This window comes from Bacillus rossius, chromosome 3, assembly GCF_032445375.1.
Source record: "Bacillus rossius redtenbacheri isolate Brsri chromosome 3, Brsri_v3, whole genome shotgun sequence".
Classification (NCBI taxonomy): Eukaryota; Metazoa; Arthropoda; class Insecta; order Phasmatodea; family Bacillidae; genus Bacillus; species Bacillus rossius.
The window spans coordinates 51,604,594-51,621,233 of NC_086332.1; the positions used below are offsets into that span (position 1 = coordinate 51,604,594).

Consider the following 16,640-nt stretch of genomic DNA (forward strand, 5'->3'; position numbering starts at 1 on the left):
CAAGCTCAATTGATAAAGGCAGCTTGAGTTGCAGCAGTCTGTGAAGCATTGCATACTCGCTGTTCCAGCGTGTCTCTACATCCTGTATAATTTCCAGTGTTGAACTCATTCCACATTCTGTTTGTTGCTTTCTTAAATTTTCCGAAGCTACGTCGCTCGACTTGTAGTGGCCCACAATCTGCCTAGCTTTAGCTAACACTTGAGGAGCTCCAGTAGTCGCCTTCTTGGCATCTGATATTGTCAACTGCAGTGTGTGTGCAAAACATCTCATTCCAGTCAACTGCTCAGCCTTCCTCATTGCTGAAGACATGTTCGCAGCATTGTCGGTGATACAGTAAACAGGTACATATTTCTAACTGTGAGAGCTGATAGTCCTCCAAAATTGACTGCACACACTGGCATATTGCATCTCCTGTATGGCTGCCAACAAAATGTTTGCAGCCCAGGCAGTAACATCTCATTTCAAATTTACCAGTCATATAATGACATGTCAGTGACAAAAAAGATATGTTGCTCCTTGAAGACCACATGTCACTAGTTAGGGAGAGGGACATAAAATTATCTTTTTCAGAAAGGATTTTTGACAGAATGTCTTCTTTCATAGACATGTACATTGCTGGGATCACTCTACGTGAAAACGTTTGTCTTGAAGGCACTGTATACTGGGGTTGTGCCTCTTCAATCAGTGCAATGAATCCTTCCTCTTCAACAACAGAAAAAGGATGGGAATGCTGAGCTATCCATTTCCCAATTTTGTTGGTAAGTTTCTCAGCTTTCGAATGTGTGGATGGCCATTTTTGTGTTCCAGTAAACTGTTTCATTGTCATCTGCTTCTTGTGTGGCTGATTACCTTCTTTGTCTTTCATCGTTTTTTTCACACTTGCTTCTTTCTTCATAGTTTGCAACTCCATGAACTGTTTTTCAAGATTAGGATGTTTTTTCAAGTGCCTTTGCATGCTTGTTGTGTTGCCGTAAAGTGTTTTAATAACGCCGTCACAGTGTGTGCATTTAGCATTGTCTTTATCCACACGGGTAAAAAACTTCCAAATTTGTGTTTTCAAGATTAGTTGAGAGTCACTATTAGAAAGTATGTGGTCTTGTATGCCTTCACTGGTGTGGGTTGAGCTGCTTGCTTGGCCCTCACAATTATTTATACTCATGATGAGGTAGGAAAACTTATTAATTATTACTTAAGTTTTTGTATTAATGGAGCCATTAACAAGTGCACTTAAATTCCTGAGAACTGCCAAGACAATATCAAATATTAATCAGTTTTGGCCAAACACTTAATAATTTCAACCAGTTTACTTTTTCCGAAAATATGGCCAATGCAATGATACGCTTGAAGAATATCTCGTTTCAAATGTATACAAACAGTACTTCCATTGTTCCAGCAGTTATCATTGTTTGTTGGTTTTACTTCATGGCCAGCGGCTCAGCCACACGGCCAGTCATTTTACCGTGTGTAATAGTAAACACTTGGGTTAGATAATAGGTGAAAACGGTAAAACGTTTTTTTCAAATGCGCCAACTGGTTCAAAAAAACTGTTGTTTTTAATTTTATGTCATCCTTAAACATTATACGGACAAAAAGCAATATTGCACTTTTGATTTGAACTGTCAACTTAAAGTCACCGTCTTCGTCCAACGAAAAAAAAAGTCACAATCGCTCGGGCACGCGCATATCTTTTGTACTGTGTTGTCTTTGGTGCCATGGTGTCTACAATCACAACCAACATGGCCATTCAAATAAAACAATTACCAATAATTTATATCTCATTTTACGATTGCGAACTTAGTTTTTTAGCCAATCTATTGTAACGCCGTAGAGTTTTAACAAAATGTACGGTATTTAACTTAGCGTAACCTTTTAGGTAAGTTACAATTTATTTAGAGGCTTTTTTTTAATTTACGATGTATAATGTTTTAAGGTTAGTAAATAATTCACGGTTATTTAAAACTTATATAAAGTTCAAAATATATTTAAGTAAACGCATGAAGCTATTTATTTTGCAGTTTTTAACAATTTCGTTACCAATTTCTGAACAATTGATCTTAAACACAAATTTTGCCCGATTTTTCGGGCAAAAACGATACCCGACCGGTACGTCGGGTATTTGTAGTACCCGAAACGTGACCCGAAATTTCGGGTACCCGACCACCCCTACAATATGTAAATAAAAGTGTCTGTTTAGCACTTGAAAATGTAACCACTGGTCACAAACAAACACTAAACTCATTTAAAATACATATAAAATTGCTTCAGCACTTCATACACGATTTATTTAACTTTAAAAATACGAAGTTCACGAGAATCCGCCATTTTCTACATTGCGATCAGAACAAGCAATTGCTTGAGACATGCCTGCAGTGGTCTTGGCAAAGACGATCTTATTCGTGTTCTTAGGCATGGTCTCAGCGACTATGAAACATGCTTCTACGATGGTGTTCTCAAGCAACGACTATGAGACAGGAGAATGCCCTCTCATAAATAAGAAATATGGGACTATCATAAGATGGTCTTCATCAAGATTGTCTTGTTTGAGATCACTTGAGATCATCTCAAGCAACCTCTATGACACACAAATGTTTAAATAAGAATGCATATAAGAATTTCTTGACAAAGGAATTGCTCAAGACGTGAATATAAATACCACCCTAAGTATCAGGTCTACCATGAATTCAGACAGGTGCATCATCATCACTATCACTAGGTTAACTGGTGCCCGGAAATATTTTCCTCGTCAGTAACACTATCATCTCACACAAACCGTTACACAAATCTCTCTCATTAACCCCGAGGCAATCAGTAGGCGACAATTAGTTACCCTACACCATGTGATTTAATGTCATCTTTCTAAGCCCACTAGTCACAAACTATAATCACCAGACAGTCCCTGCATTTCAAAACACTACTTTATTTTGGTACTCTTGTCTTAAGTAGTAAAACACAAAATAGGTAGCTCAAACACAAAAGCTGTGACGTACTATAGAGCATCCCACTCTTAGATTGCAGTATGGAAGTAAATGGGCGCATTCTCTCTCTCTCTCTCTCTCTAACACACGCTGATTGCCGTTAGCACTGTCCTTGTTTCTTCGTGCGTTGTTGCCAAATATCAAACGATATTTAATATTTTAATTTTTGGATCAAGCTTTTTTTCATATTGTATAGAATCAAAATACGCATCAGGCAATGCTTATTTTGAATACTTAACAACATTTTAAGTGTCCGAAAAAATTAAAAAACATAACTTATTCGCTGCAAACTGTTTTGAAGTATTCCGATATGTTTCACATCAAAAAAAGAAAACCTACCTGTGTATTTCATTCAGATTTTTTTTATTAGTAAATTAATGCCTTAGGACGCCACCGAACAACTGTTAAGACAAAAACTGTACAGGTTTCACTTAAATAATTTTTTTAATATATTGAAATGCATTTTCTCACAAACTGACACATAAAAAAGTTGACCCGCGGAAAAAAATTTTTCTATTAAAGATAGATGGGGGACGAAAGCGAGAAAAATGTTCACAATGAATTGAATTAGTTTTTAAAAGCAGCTCCATCTCAATTGCTTCTACAGTTTCCGTGGAAATAGCTGTTAAAGATGTGTCTTATCAGTACAATAGCGCGTGCTGCCGTCGTAAGAGGAAACAGGGTCGTGTGTTTAGATAAGTGGGGTTCTGTCCTACAAGCAATTTCAAATACATGGCTTCCTTAGTCAACAAAAAATATTATAATCGATTCTTGAACATAATATTTAAAATGTATGAAATAAATACGAAGGAATTTAATAGCGATCATGGTACAAAATTTTGAATTATTTTTCTATCCTTCTCACCAAGCATCTTATCAAACATTGTTTTAGACAAAGTTTTGGAAAATAATTATGATATTATTACAAACAATTTAAACAGATTTGATAAGGTGTCTACTAAGGCAGTTACGTTTTTTTGTCCGGTGAAAATTTTTTTCGAACCCATGCAGTTATGGCTGGTCGTATCAAAAATGTATTTAGAAAACATTTTTCGGCATTAGGTAATCCGAGTTATCATACGTTAAAATGGATTCAATATTATTCATATTATGGGAGTTGTTGCGATTTTTCTGTTTTTCAAATAATCTTCCCCATTTCGAACCAATTGTTCGGATTTTTCCCATTACTTACTCGACCGAGAATTTCCATTACCGTATTTTATTTATCATTTTGGACATGACTTGTCCAAAAATACGGCATTTATCGGGCCCATGAAAATGTGATATATATATATATATGGGATTTTTAGAACAGAAAAGAAAACTATAAGAAAATTTCGTCTACAATAGGTAGTTTTTATTTGAAATTTACATAAAAGTGGCATTATTACAAATTTATATGTGTAATAGTATAAAATATTATAAATTACGATATGATTTCTTAAAATGCTTCTTGTTCGATCCAAATTACAAAGACACGCATCTCCTGAAATTCGTAATGTGTTAGAGATTTGGCAACAGCGCGCGCCATAAGCCGTGTACTGCAATCTAAGAGTGGGACGGGCTATACACAAACTGAATGACAAGATTGAAAAGTACAAACTTTTTTTTTATGGCACATTTTGAGTCAATTAACTGATATTTAAACCAATCCAACTCAATATATTCATTATTCAAGACATAACATGTATTGATAAAAAAAAAAGGGGGGGGGGGGGGGAATAAGATGAGAATTTCATGAATTTCATGAAAGTTTAACAATCTTAAAGCTGTCACTTTTGGATACCTGGCAGTTACATGCTTTTTACTATGCATGATAAGAGCTTTTTGAGGATGAATTTACTAACTTGAGCCTCTTATTAACCCTTCTATTCACACTTCTATCCTCCATGTGTTGGTGTTCTGTAATCACTCGTTTATATCATCGGCTTAGAATGTATACTTCTTATCTCATATATTCAAATAATTAGGTAGAAAATTTTGTATCTCAACTACTTGTCAGCCAAAAGAACAATAATAATGTATGTGTTATGCTCTGGAGTGGTAAAAAGGAAAACATGCTAACGATGTTGAGTGAAAAAAACCAGGAAAATCTGTGCAGTTTGTGATTTCTGCAATATAAGGTTTTCATTCTAAGCTTACAATATGGTTATTTTCTATGCTACAAATATTAAAATTAGAATACATAAATGCTAGTAGTACTCCAAAGACTCATTTGGTAACAACTGCATCTTGGAATGTACTACTTACTGCTGGGAATGATGAAGCAACAGCAAAGTACTCTCCAGGATTTCCTAGCAACGAATTTTGAAGGGTTTATACTCGTATGTCCTTTGAAATAAACACATAACATAATAGAAATCCACTAGTGCAGGAGGGGTGGGGGTGGGGGGGATAAAAAAGTCAAACTAAATATTATTTGGTGTAACTGATCAAGAAATATTATTCCCATTTCTTTGACACATCAACATATTCTCCATCTGGGCTGTCATATCCTTTGATAGGAGGAGTTCTCACTGGACCCTTCGCCTTGAATGGAATCAAACTTGGGTCGATCTGAAAGAAGAGAGAAAATAGTGTATCAAAAAAATTAGCTAATTAATTTTGAAATCAACATTTTGAACTCTTGGGTAAAAATGTAGAGTAGCGGTATTTGCGAGAAAAAAAAACGTTAACAATCCGAAAATACTTTTCTTATATGCTCTTTCACTTTCTCTTTTCATTAAAACCCGGCGGAGATAGTCGGGCGATATTTGTTAAAAAAAAATTTTAAATTCCGAAAATACTTATATTCAATGCTCTTTAACTTCCTCTAAGAATTATTTTCTGTATTTTTATTCTCTTTCACCTTTATTAATAACATTTACCAATTTCCCCCCCCCCCCCCCCCCCTTTCTTTTTCTAATTCGCTTCTTATCTGCACTTGCCTATATCCAAGTACAAAAGATATTTAGTAGTTGACAGAAAGACTTTGAACAGGGTGCCATCACATTACCTGGATTGCTGCCTGATACAGCTCTTCAGATTCCCTGCGCAGCTCACTCAAAGCCTTCTGTTGACTGAACAGGAGCCTGTCTATTATCTGCAGGTCCTTCAAGCGCTGCGACAGCTTGTACCGACACCACTCCTTCTCCAGCAGCACCCTCTCCTCCAGCTCCGAGTCCGACAGCGGGGGGAGCACTCTGGTGCGTTGCCTGCACACCAAGCACACGCCACGTCAGCCTGGATAACGCCCAAATTCATCTTCTGCTGCACTCGATAACACAAGTAAAATCATTAAAATAATTGAGAACTAATACATATTAACAATGCACACGTAGACAATAACATCAAGAGTCAATATGACAGACTTAACCTTAATTACTTACTGTACATGAAACTGCAATTATTGAAAAAAAAAATTACAACAATTGCAAACAAATATATCTACTCAGTACAAACATGCTGAAAGCTCTTTATAACTACACTGGGGCATTTTTACTAACTGCATGAAAGCGTGCCATACCCAAAATAAGTTTTGTAAAAGGTAGCACCAATATTGAAAATTGCAGGTAGTGTGCTCATTTTTATCTCTGTCAGTCTATTTACAGTTTCAAATTATTAATCGACAGTCATCATTTTATCTTGAACTTGGAAAAGTACTTCTTACACACAAAAAAATTATAATAGCAAAAATAATTTTGATTGTCCATAACACATGTAAAATGTTTCCATTTTGCAATGATTTTCATGAATGAACAGTGAAAAAATAAAATGGTTGCAAAGAAACATTCAGCAACTTGTCTATTGGAACTGTTAAATTTACCTAAGTAAAAATGTCTGCACACAAAAGTATAACTGAAATCCATTTCATGATACCTGGCCAAGCCTAACAAATGAAAGAAAACCTAGCCTTTTTTTGCCACCTGACATTAATACTTTGTATTACACAATTCATTCACTTCACACAAAACTGTTAAAATTTCACAAGTTATAGAGAAAGGGGTTTTATACTTTGAATTCACATACTCTCTCACATTTATATTTTATTTAATAAAGAACTCGATTTTTTTATAAAACATGTTCTTTCTATACTGCTTGCTAAACTTAATACTGTTTTACATTAAGGAACGTAAACTTAACTGGACCACTTAAATTACTACCCATAGTGTAAACTCGACTTGAGGGAGGGGGGGGGGGGAACACAACTTATCCATACTAATATATAAAAATTACAAGTGAGCTGAATTATAGTCCTATGCATCCCTAGAAAGATGAAAAAGAAACTCAAATATTAAATACTTGGAAAGAATGCAAAACTTTTTAATATAATCTTAATTACAAGTGTAAAAGAAAAACTACTGTTGGTTTAGTCTAGTGGAGATACTAATATACAAATAATTTGGGATGGTTCAATTCGATTCTTAGATTCTAATGATGCTTGTGAAAAACAGAGTACTCAATAGAAAGAGTGCTAATAAAGTTGATTATTATACTCCAAACAACAAAACTCCATGCTCCTTGACAATATCAAATACTATAGAACTCAATAACAGACACTCTGGAAATCGTGGAAACACTGCGTTCAGTGATCCTAGTGAGGGTTTTACGTACACAGGATTGAAGGAGATTTGTTATGATTAAGAATCTTGATTAATATTAAAACAATTAGAGTATATATTGTAAATGTATATAAAGAACTATTGTTATTGTTCCAATGAGTCTAGATAAACCATCAATGATTGCAAAATGAAAAATAATGTGTGAAAATTTCGCCTGTTTTCAAATGTGTGCTCTAGCACCGTGTACTGTGATGTTAATCAGTATTGAAATCATTTGGGATAAACTGATAATGGATCAGATACACTGCCCAACCGGCATATGTGCTATTCACAACTGTAATAATTACACAGTGCAAAAGATGCGAAATTGTTCTATTCATTCCCAAAAACTGACATGAAAGAATTTGCTTGTACCTATTTCACTTTCTAATGTTTTCCCTGTAAAGGTTTCAAAGAATTTGAAAATGCTAACCAACATTCAATTTTCCAGGTATTGTTTTGGAAATTGTGTGGAACTGATTGTACCTTGTATCATGTAATGACTGACAATGATTTTTTTTTCTTCTGGGAGAACTAAAAATAAATCTACAAGAAAGTTTTACCAAACCTTTTCCTTACTAATAATAACATAGTACCTAAATCAGAATGTCCATTAAATATGTAATCAAATGTCCCTGACTTTCCATAACCAAAATAACAAATTTCCCTAATTTTTTTTTAAATTATTTATTTATTTTGCTATTTTTTGAACGAAAAATAAATAAATCCAGCCTCCATCTGAAAAAAAAAATACTTTCAGTCTGGGTGAATGCAGACTGAAGCATGATTTTTTTCCTCTTCAAATTATCATCTTTAGGGATTTTCCTTGACTTACTAGAATGTGGACACATTTTAAATTTAAACAAACAATGAAATTAAAATATCTACAAACATTTTTAAAAGTTATTTTTGAAGTGTTTCAGTGAATGTTCATCAGGCCATCTTTTAACCGGGCTGATCTGATTTATAATAACACAAACACCACGTTTCTGTTTCTGCACTAGCAATTATTTCAAAAAGAAAAACATACAAACAGGTGTAGTGCGTAAATACACTGTGGCTGGAGATTAATGTGCACATGCTATGAAAATAATCTTAGGGCTAGTTAATATTTTATATATTTATTTAATTTCTTTAATGCCTACCAACAGTACAAGACTTTTGAGTAGGCACAACAAATATACATGAGAAGAGATTATATTTTTGGTCTTGTCGTGAAAACATTTCAAAATTGAAAGTTTTCCACTGGTTTGTTTGGTTGGGTGACATGGCAAAATCATACTAATTTATGAATTTTTTAAACAAACATTGAATTTATATGTGATTAAAAAAGACAGTGTAAACATTTATTTTGTCAGGATGCTTGTTATTATTAACAGGGACAGCCAATAACCAAAAATTCACAGTAAACTTTAGATTCTGTTAATAGGTACATTCTTTAAAATAAATTTGTTTTTAAATAAGAATGTTAAACTCTTGGAAATGAGAATCAAAATTAAAGAAAGAGCTTTAATCTGAAGCAATAAGCAATAAATATTTGTACTTGACACACCTTACATAATGTATTGTACTTTAATTTAAGGATCTAAATTTTCTAACACTTTACATTTTCAGTCAATTATTAAGGTAAGGTAAAAAAAAGGTAAATAAACTTGGTTAACTTGCATATTTAGGCTATCATTATGCTTACTTACTCCTTCTGGTCTATGAGTTTCAGAGGCACTTCCAATTCATCGATAGGCTTCAACTGCCTTGCGTTTCTCTCGAGCCGTCGTATCTGCTTTTCTAACTTCTTACGCTTTCGCTCCTCTCTGTGCTTTATTATTGCTGGATCAAGTCTTTTCTTCTTCTTGAGTGGTTCAGCACTACGAAAAAAACAATTCATATTAAAGTAATAAAAAAAATCAAGGAAGCAAAATTTACATCATAAATAATTTGTATTGAACTTTCCATTCAGCCATTTAATTTTATGAATATTAAGTGAATCCTTGCAGGTAATCAATCACTCAATATCTTCCAACCCAAAACCTTACATTATTCTCTTTTTATACTTTCTAAAAATAATGCTTTTTTTCCCCATAACAATTAATAAACTTTACCTCTTTTGGTGTTTCATACATCTCCCGTATGACATCATACATAATCATGTCGATAGTTTTGAAAAATTTTATTTCACATTATTCATTAAAAATTAAACATTCAACCATAAAATGAAATCAAAGAACCTATTAGTTGAAAAAAAAAAGGGTTACGATAGTGCATAAAACTAACCAATTGTTCAAGTTTTCAAAAATGTTACTCAGATGGAATAAATTATAGGTAAGTATCTATTAACAACACAACTTCAGCTACTATTCTTTTTTTGTAATTTTAGAAAAAAATAAAGCATGATCTGTAAACCTTGAAAGTCCAATCAATAATTTTATTTTTATAGTCCTAGTACCTAATGCTAACAATGATTCACTACCTACATCGGAACATTATCATGAGAGAGGGTGAAAGAAAAGTATCTGCAGGCACGAAAACCAACCAAATACCTAACTTATTATGAAACTGTTAAAAAATTCTATACCACTTTATACTTACAACATACACTCTGTAGTTTTGAAGAACAATGGACTTGAATTTGTCATAAAATTCCTCGGTAATAATGAGCTGACATGTAATCTAGAACAGAAAATGTTTCATCACATGCATAGTATAATTGATACTAAATATGGAACTGAATATTACTGTAGGCTTGTATACATATATTCATTATGCATTATTATTGAGTTCTGTAAGTAAAGATTTTTTGCTAATGTGTATCTTTCTGTACTGGTTGAGTCACTCAAATATGGCAGGATATGGAGGGAAGAACAAAAGAACGTAATTAACCAGATAAGAAATCCCTTCTTGCTGATTTCTTATAAGGCAAGTTTACAATGTCGCTGTCAGGCACTAGTGGGGTCAAGGATCTAAGCAGTAGTCACCATGAAAGTCTTTCAAGTACCCTTGAGTGTAAGCAGTAATGAGGCAGTGGTAAAAACAGTGGCTGAAGTTTGGCTGGATTTGCCATTTTTGGTATAGCTCTGTAATAAAATTGAAAAGCTGATAGATTTTGTATGAGAAATCTTGACTGGTGACGAAGAGGTATATTTGTAAGAAATGTGGGCAAGAAATGAAATATTTGGAAGTCTTATGAAAAGTGAACCAGAGACAGCTTGTTGTAAGAAACTGTTCTCATTATTTATATGAGGGTCTGGCGGCACTTGCTACCAGTATGAATGCAAGAGTCATAGTAACAAGATAGCTGTAGGCTGATATAGTTTTTATAGTGACGTATGTAGTGAATGAATGAAAGGGAAAGGGAAATACTGGTAAATGGGGTGATATTGAATGGCAATGAGACTTATTTTCTGTGAAAGTGAAGTAGAAAATGAGAGCGAGATTGAAACTTTGGAACAGGAAACAGGATGCAGGGGATTGATGTAAGGATCATAGGTAAAAGAGCCATAAATACATTATTATGTAGTCTCATGTAATTCTGATATGTGGAACGGTAGGTACAGGGTTCTTGAGGAAGAATTTTTTGTTATTTCACTGTTCATAACAAAATTGAATATAAATATTTGGCATAAAATGGGCTGTTGCACTAACACAATAGAGGGGTATTGGTCGTGCATCAAACATCATGTAGGGCGAGGGGGAAAAAAGGATAGTTGGATTTCTTAGTCATTTAAACAAATGTGTGTGGAGAAAACGTGTTAATGGTAGTATGTTTTTTTGTTATATGAAAGCAGTGTCCAAGTTGCATCCACCAAAAAGTGATGACGAGTAAAAAAATAATAAGTTCATAATTAGCATAAATAAATAAACAGAAGAAAATTTTTTTTATTTATTATTATTGGGCAAACATCTCATTGGCAGTGAGGTCATGAGAGGTAAGTAACCTCAAGAACCCAGGCCCAGAGAAGGAGCCATCCCAGAATTTCCCAGGAGTGACTTCACGGAAATTACGGAAAACTAAGTTTAGAACGGCTGGACCGGAACCCCAACACTTGTCCTATGGAATGTGAGTCTAGGATCTTACCACTGCACCAATTTTCTCCATACAAATAATACAAAAAAATATAAGTGAAAATAAATACATAATCGCATAAATGAGAGTAAATAAATGCTACTAAATCCACATGTAATAAAATTATGTTTTTAACTGGGGTTTATACAGAGGGTGAGGAAAGCGGATAGAGGGGATATATCTCCCTCCCCCCTCCCCAAATACTATAAATCTATAAAAATAATTGATCATTCCCACCAACTACAAGAAAGAATTTGAAAGCATAAGCAGGCAAAGTGGTTTACCATCTCTTCCCCCCCCCCCCCTCCAAAAAAAAACACAAATTAAATTCTGCATATGCTTCTGGTATTAAATGATATTTTAATAATTTAAGTATTGTAGAGGGAAAAAAAAATTGAAGGGAATGTAACTGTTGAAGAAAACAGTGGAAAATAAAACAGGAATCACAAAAAATGAACCAATGAAAATTTTATTACATGGTGGAATGTATAATGTACATGGTATCTAATTCTTACTAGACAAGCAGCAAAAATAATGGTTACGTGCAGGAAAATTTATGTACATAAACACAAAAAAAAATACATTAGTAAACAATGAACTATGTATTGCTGAATACCTACAATGGTAACGTCTGTAGTATAATTAATGATACAAAAATTTTTTTTTTCTTTGTGTTCAAATATAGTCTATTTACACTACAATGGTTGGATTTCAAGCTTATTACAGTAATTTATTTCAGTGCCCTAAAGTACATTAGTATATTAAGTATACATTAAAATATAAAAATAAATTAATTTCAATATCAAAAGATAAACTGAGGTAGATGTAAAATATGATGCCAGATAAAATGGTTATCATAAAATACATTAGAATCCCAACCACTGATGTGTTATCTTATCGTTCAAAACACAGATACAAATAACTGGGAATTGTTACCAACATAGGTACAAATATTGTGAATTTTTTGTAAAATTAATATAACTAGGTAATAACAAAATATTTTAATTCCCTGCGTAAAACCTCCACTTTCCTGTGTTAGTTCCATAAGAAAGTAGGGGGTGGTGTTGATATAAGCGCAGCAATCTTGATGATGTAACTAATCAATAAATGTGTGGTTATATTTAGTACACAAATACAATTTTTTTTAACACTGGATTGTAACAACAACACACACTGTGATACATTATATAAAATAAGTCCCGAAATCTCAACTTATAATGTGATCTGAAACCACTTGCTTCACCACCATTTTGGTACTGACCGGCATAAATTATTAAACTGCCTACTCTAATTGCTTTGGCAAGCCTCTCAATATTGTGTTTCAGCTGGAAATTAGCAAAACAATGTCACAGCCACCACGAGGTTCAATCCAAAACTGTGTTCTATCTGTTTTTGTGGCTGGTGAAGTATGATATGCGGCTAAAGGAGAGAAACCAAAGGAAGGGGGTGGGCTATAAATAAAGAGGAAGTGATAGGGAGGTGATTAGGCTTAATTGGTGTACGGTGGCTGGGCCTGGTGGTAGAAGGCAAGGTGGTCAGTAGGTATCTATCTATAGTTGCTATTTGTGCAGTTGCTGGAGGAGGGACAGCTGCCAAGGAAATGGAAGGATGCAGCAATGGTAGCCATTTTCAAGGGAGGAGGGGACAAGGTACACCCAGCAAGCTATAAACCAGTCAGTCTGACAGTGTATCAAAGGCGATGGAGGATAGTCAGGTACATGGTGGAAAAGATAGAAGAGTTTGGTTGGATAAACGAAAGGCAGCATAGTTTAAGAGGAGTTTCTCCTGCGAGACGCAGATGGATGGACTACTGGAAGACTTGGTGGAGGTGGTGGATGGTGGTGAATAGGTAGATCTTTATTGATTTTCAAAAGGCTTTTAACAGGGTTTTGCACAAGTGGGTGAAGGTGGATAGGTTGATAACTGACGGAAAGGTGGTCAACTGGACAGGAGACTTCCTTAGAGATAGGAAACAGCGGGTGAGGGTGAGAAAGGAAAGGTCGACAGAGAGGGACGTAACATCAGGAGTTCTACGGGGCCACTTCTATTCACTATCACGATGAATGAAATTGGAAGGGGAATGAGAAGTAGTTTAAGAATATTCATGCGTGCTGTATGAAAACATGGGAGAAGGGGCACACCTGCAGGATATCTGGTAAACTTATAAGACTCGTTGAGGGAAAATTTGAATGAAGGTAAACATAAATAAGACAAGGGTGGTTAAGTTTAGGAGGAGAAAAAAAAGTCTTAAAAAAGGTAGGTAAATATGTAGAGTCGTGGTATAAGCGAAAAAAAATGCTAAAAATCCGAAAATACTTCTATTCTATGCTCTTTCACTTCCTCTTTTCAAATCAACCGGCGGAGATTAGAAATTCCAAATACTTTAGGATATATCGAATTTTTTAATTTTCATCACAATACCTGCGTATTCATGCTGCGATTACCATTGTTTCTTGTTTACGTGTATCTATTATGTTTCTTATTGGACAATTGTGTCACGTGACAGTTCCGTGATTGGCCAGTATTCAAATGAACCAATACGTGATTATTTATTTATTTATTAATGTTCCGTCGGAGGTATCGCGACGTAGGAGAACGACTACATCATTTCCTTCTAATGGCAAAGGAAATGTACCTGCCTCCAACTTAGGTGGGCTTTTAACGTTTCTAATTTTAAATTTTTTTTTTTTTTTTGGATATTGTTGCGCAAGTAATAAGCAACAAAAATTTTTTACGTGAGTTGTTAATGTTCATCATTTGTCCGGGTTTGTTAGGTCAAGTCAGTTACATTATAAATACTTTAAAACTAAAGAACCATTGAAATTAAATCATATTATTTTTAATGTACGCTTAGTTTGAAAGTATTCATAATGTAACTGACCTGACCAAATCAACCATTTTAGTTCCTACTGTTTATCCTTTGTCCCGGTTTGTTTGGTCAGGTTAGTTACATTATAAATATTTTAAAACTAAACAGCCATTAAAATTAATTCACATTATTTTTTATGTCCGCTTAGTTTGAAAGTATTAATAATGTAACTGACCTGACCTAATCGACCATTTTATTTATTACGCATTCACGTTTCACGAACACACTGCAAAATAACAAAAATGGCGTTGTTCGGATGGTTGTACAGGTGTTGTATTGCTAAATTAAAAAATTCAATATCGCCTAAAGTATTTGGAATTTCTTACCTCCGCCAATTGATTTGAAAAGAGGAAGTGAAAGAGCATAGAATAAAAGTATTTTCGGATTTTTAGCAATTTTTTTTTCGCATATACCGCTACTCTACATATTTACCGAAAGGTACATTTTTGGAAGAAGCAGGAGATACAGGAGGCAGAGGACTAAACTGAGTGGACGTAACCCTACAGAGCAACATTGGATGTGGAAAGCAGGTACAGCAGGTCGTATAGAAGGGAAAGAGAGGGGCTGGGTCTGATTGGCAGGAACTTAAAAGGGAACCAGAAGAAAGTGAAAGAAAAGGTGTGTTCCATATTGGTGAGGCCAATGATGGCTTATGCAGCAGCCATTTGGGACCTGAACCTGGTAAGGGCGGTAAAAGAGCTGGATAAGGTACAATGCAGGGTAGTGAGATACATTATGAGTTTGTGAGAATAAGGTAAGGGGAATGGGGAGAAACTATAAGCCATCAGCCATCAGTGAAATGGGAAAAGAAGGGAGAGGGACTGAGGAAAACTCTAAGCAAGAATGTAGAGAGAGGTGTACAAAGAGAGATCATGCATTGAAGATCTAAAAGGGAATGTAGATGAACAGAAAGAGGAAAGCACTCATTCCTTGTGATGACAGGGCAAGAGTGGAATAAGCTTGGGGGAGATATTAACTGTGAGGGGTGGGAGATATATTTACGGACTATCTACGACATGAGAAAATAAATTATGGGGTAATACTCCTTGCCACAAGGATATATATTGATAGGTGTACGTTTTCTAACAAGCCTTCATGTGCGAATTTCCACATGTTTATATTTTTACATTTTCGTTCATAAATATTTTATGAAGCAATGTACTGAAAACTAAAGTCATTGCATTCAAAACTTCACCAAAAATATATAACCTAACCTAAATTCCTGTTTTCTCAACAATTACCTACCTTGTTACAGATGAAATAAGTCGAAAGTTCATCTTATTTTTAATTAAAACTATCAGTTATTTTTCAAACATACATCATTCAACATTAAAAGAAAGCTAAGTCTATGGTATTACTTCGGAAATATAATTACAAAATTTCCATAGAAAGTAGAAAATATAAATAAAAGTGAAACAGGTCGCTCTAAACAATAACAATAAAGAGTACTAGCTCCCTCAAGCGAACGAGAATCATATTTGAACTCATAGAGTACAAAACGTACTAGGGCCGTTTTTCCAAGACATTCTGGTATGGTAGCTGTTAAACAATACCTTCATGGTGTCGTCGTCCCGCTAACCCTCCCTAGTTGTTCGACGCCCGGTTGCTCAGTTGTACTAGGTAGAGTGGGGTTCGGCCAATGTGGCCAAGGAGGGTCAAGCTAAGAAGTATAATTATTCACCACCAGTCTGTGACGAACACCCGATTTATTAATACAGGACCCTGTACATGGGGCTGTCCCAGCCCCGCCTCCGACAGTCTAGTTTCGCGCACGGCGACACGAGCATTATTCTCCTGACCGGATACTCGGCATTACGTTCAGGCGAATCTGCACCGTACTATGTCCGATAGTTCGGAGACACCCGGAAATATGGCGCAACACCGACACACTAAGCTACATGTTATTATATACAGACCTAAATGCCCCGAAAGATACTATGTACAATGCAGATGCTCCTAATACTCGCCGCATAAATATGAACAAGTTGAGATTCGGATACTGACTCTAAGCTGCCGCTATGCCTGCGTCGCGACGCCGACGTCCACTTACTGCTGGTTGGCTCAAGGCTCAGCGACCGTCTCGAGGCACGACTCCTCTCGTGACGCGACCGTTTCTCGTGCCCGCCTGGCAACGACTAACTCCCCTCCGCGCTCC

General features: G+C 35.1%; 1 protein-coding gene across 1 annotated transcript; it reads right to left on the reverse strand.

The window, feature by feature from the left end:
• Positions 1-2,898: 2,898 nt before the first annotated feature.
• Positions 2,899-15,925, reverse strand: LOC134530681 (large ribosomal subunit protein mL40). Its single transcript, XM_063365736.1, has 5 exons — positions 15,731-15,925; positions 10,143-10,223; positions 9,251-9,421; positions 5,972-6,170; positions 2,899-5,532 (listed from the first exon to the last, which is right to left on the reverse strand). The coding sequence occupies exons 1-5, from the start codon at positions 15,760-15,762 to the stop codon at positions 5,419-5,421; spliced, it is 597 nt and encodes a 198-aa protein (XP_063221806.1). The 5' UTR covers positions 15,763-15,925; the 3' UTR covers positions 2,899-5,418.
• Positions 15,926-16,640: the final 715 nt, after the last annotated feature.

Coding starts and splice junctions, on each gene's coding strand:
- LOC134530681 (XM_063365736.1), bottom strand. CDS start 15,762: ATGAACTTTCGACTTATTTCATCTGTAACAAG. Junction 9,422..10,142: donor AAAACTACAGAGTGTATGTT/GTAAGTATAAAG, acceptor TTTTTTTCGTAG/TGCTGAACCACTCAAGAAGA. Junction 6,171..9,250: donor AAACTCATAGACCAGAAGGA/GTAAGTAAGCAT, acceptor CTTGGTGTGCAG/GCAACGCACCAGAGTGCTCC.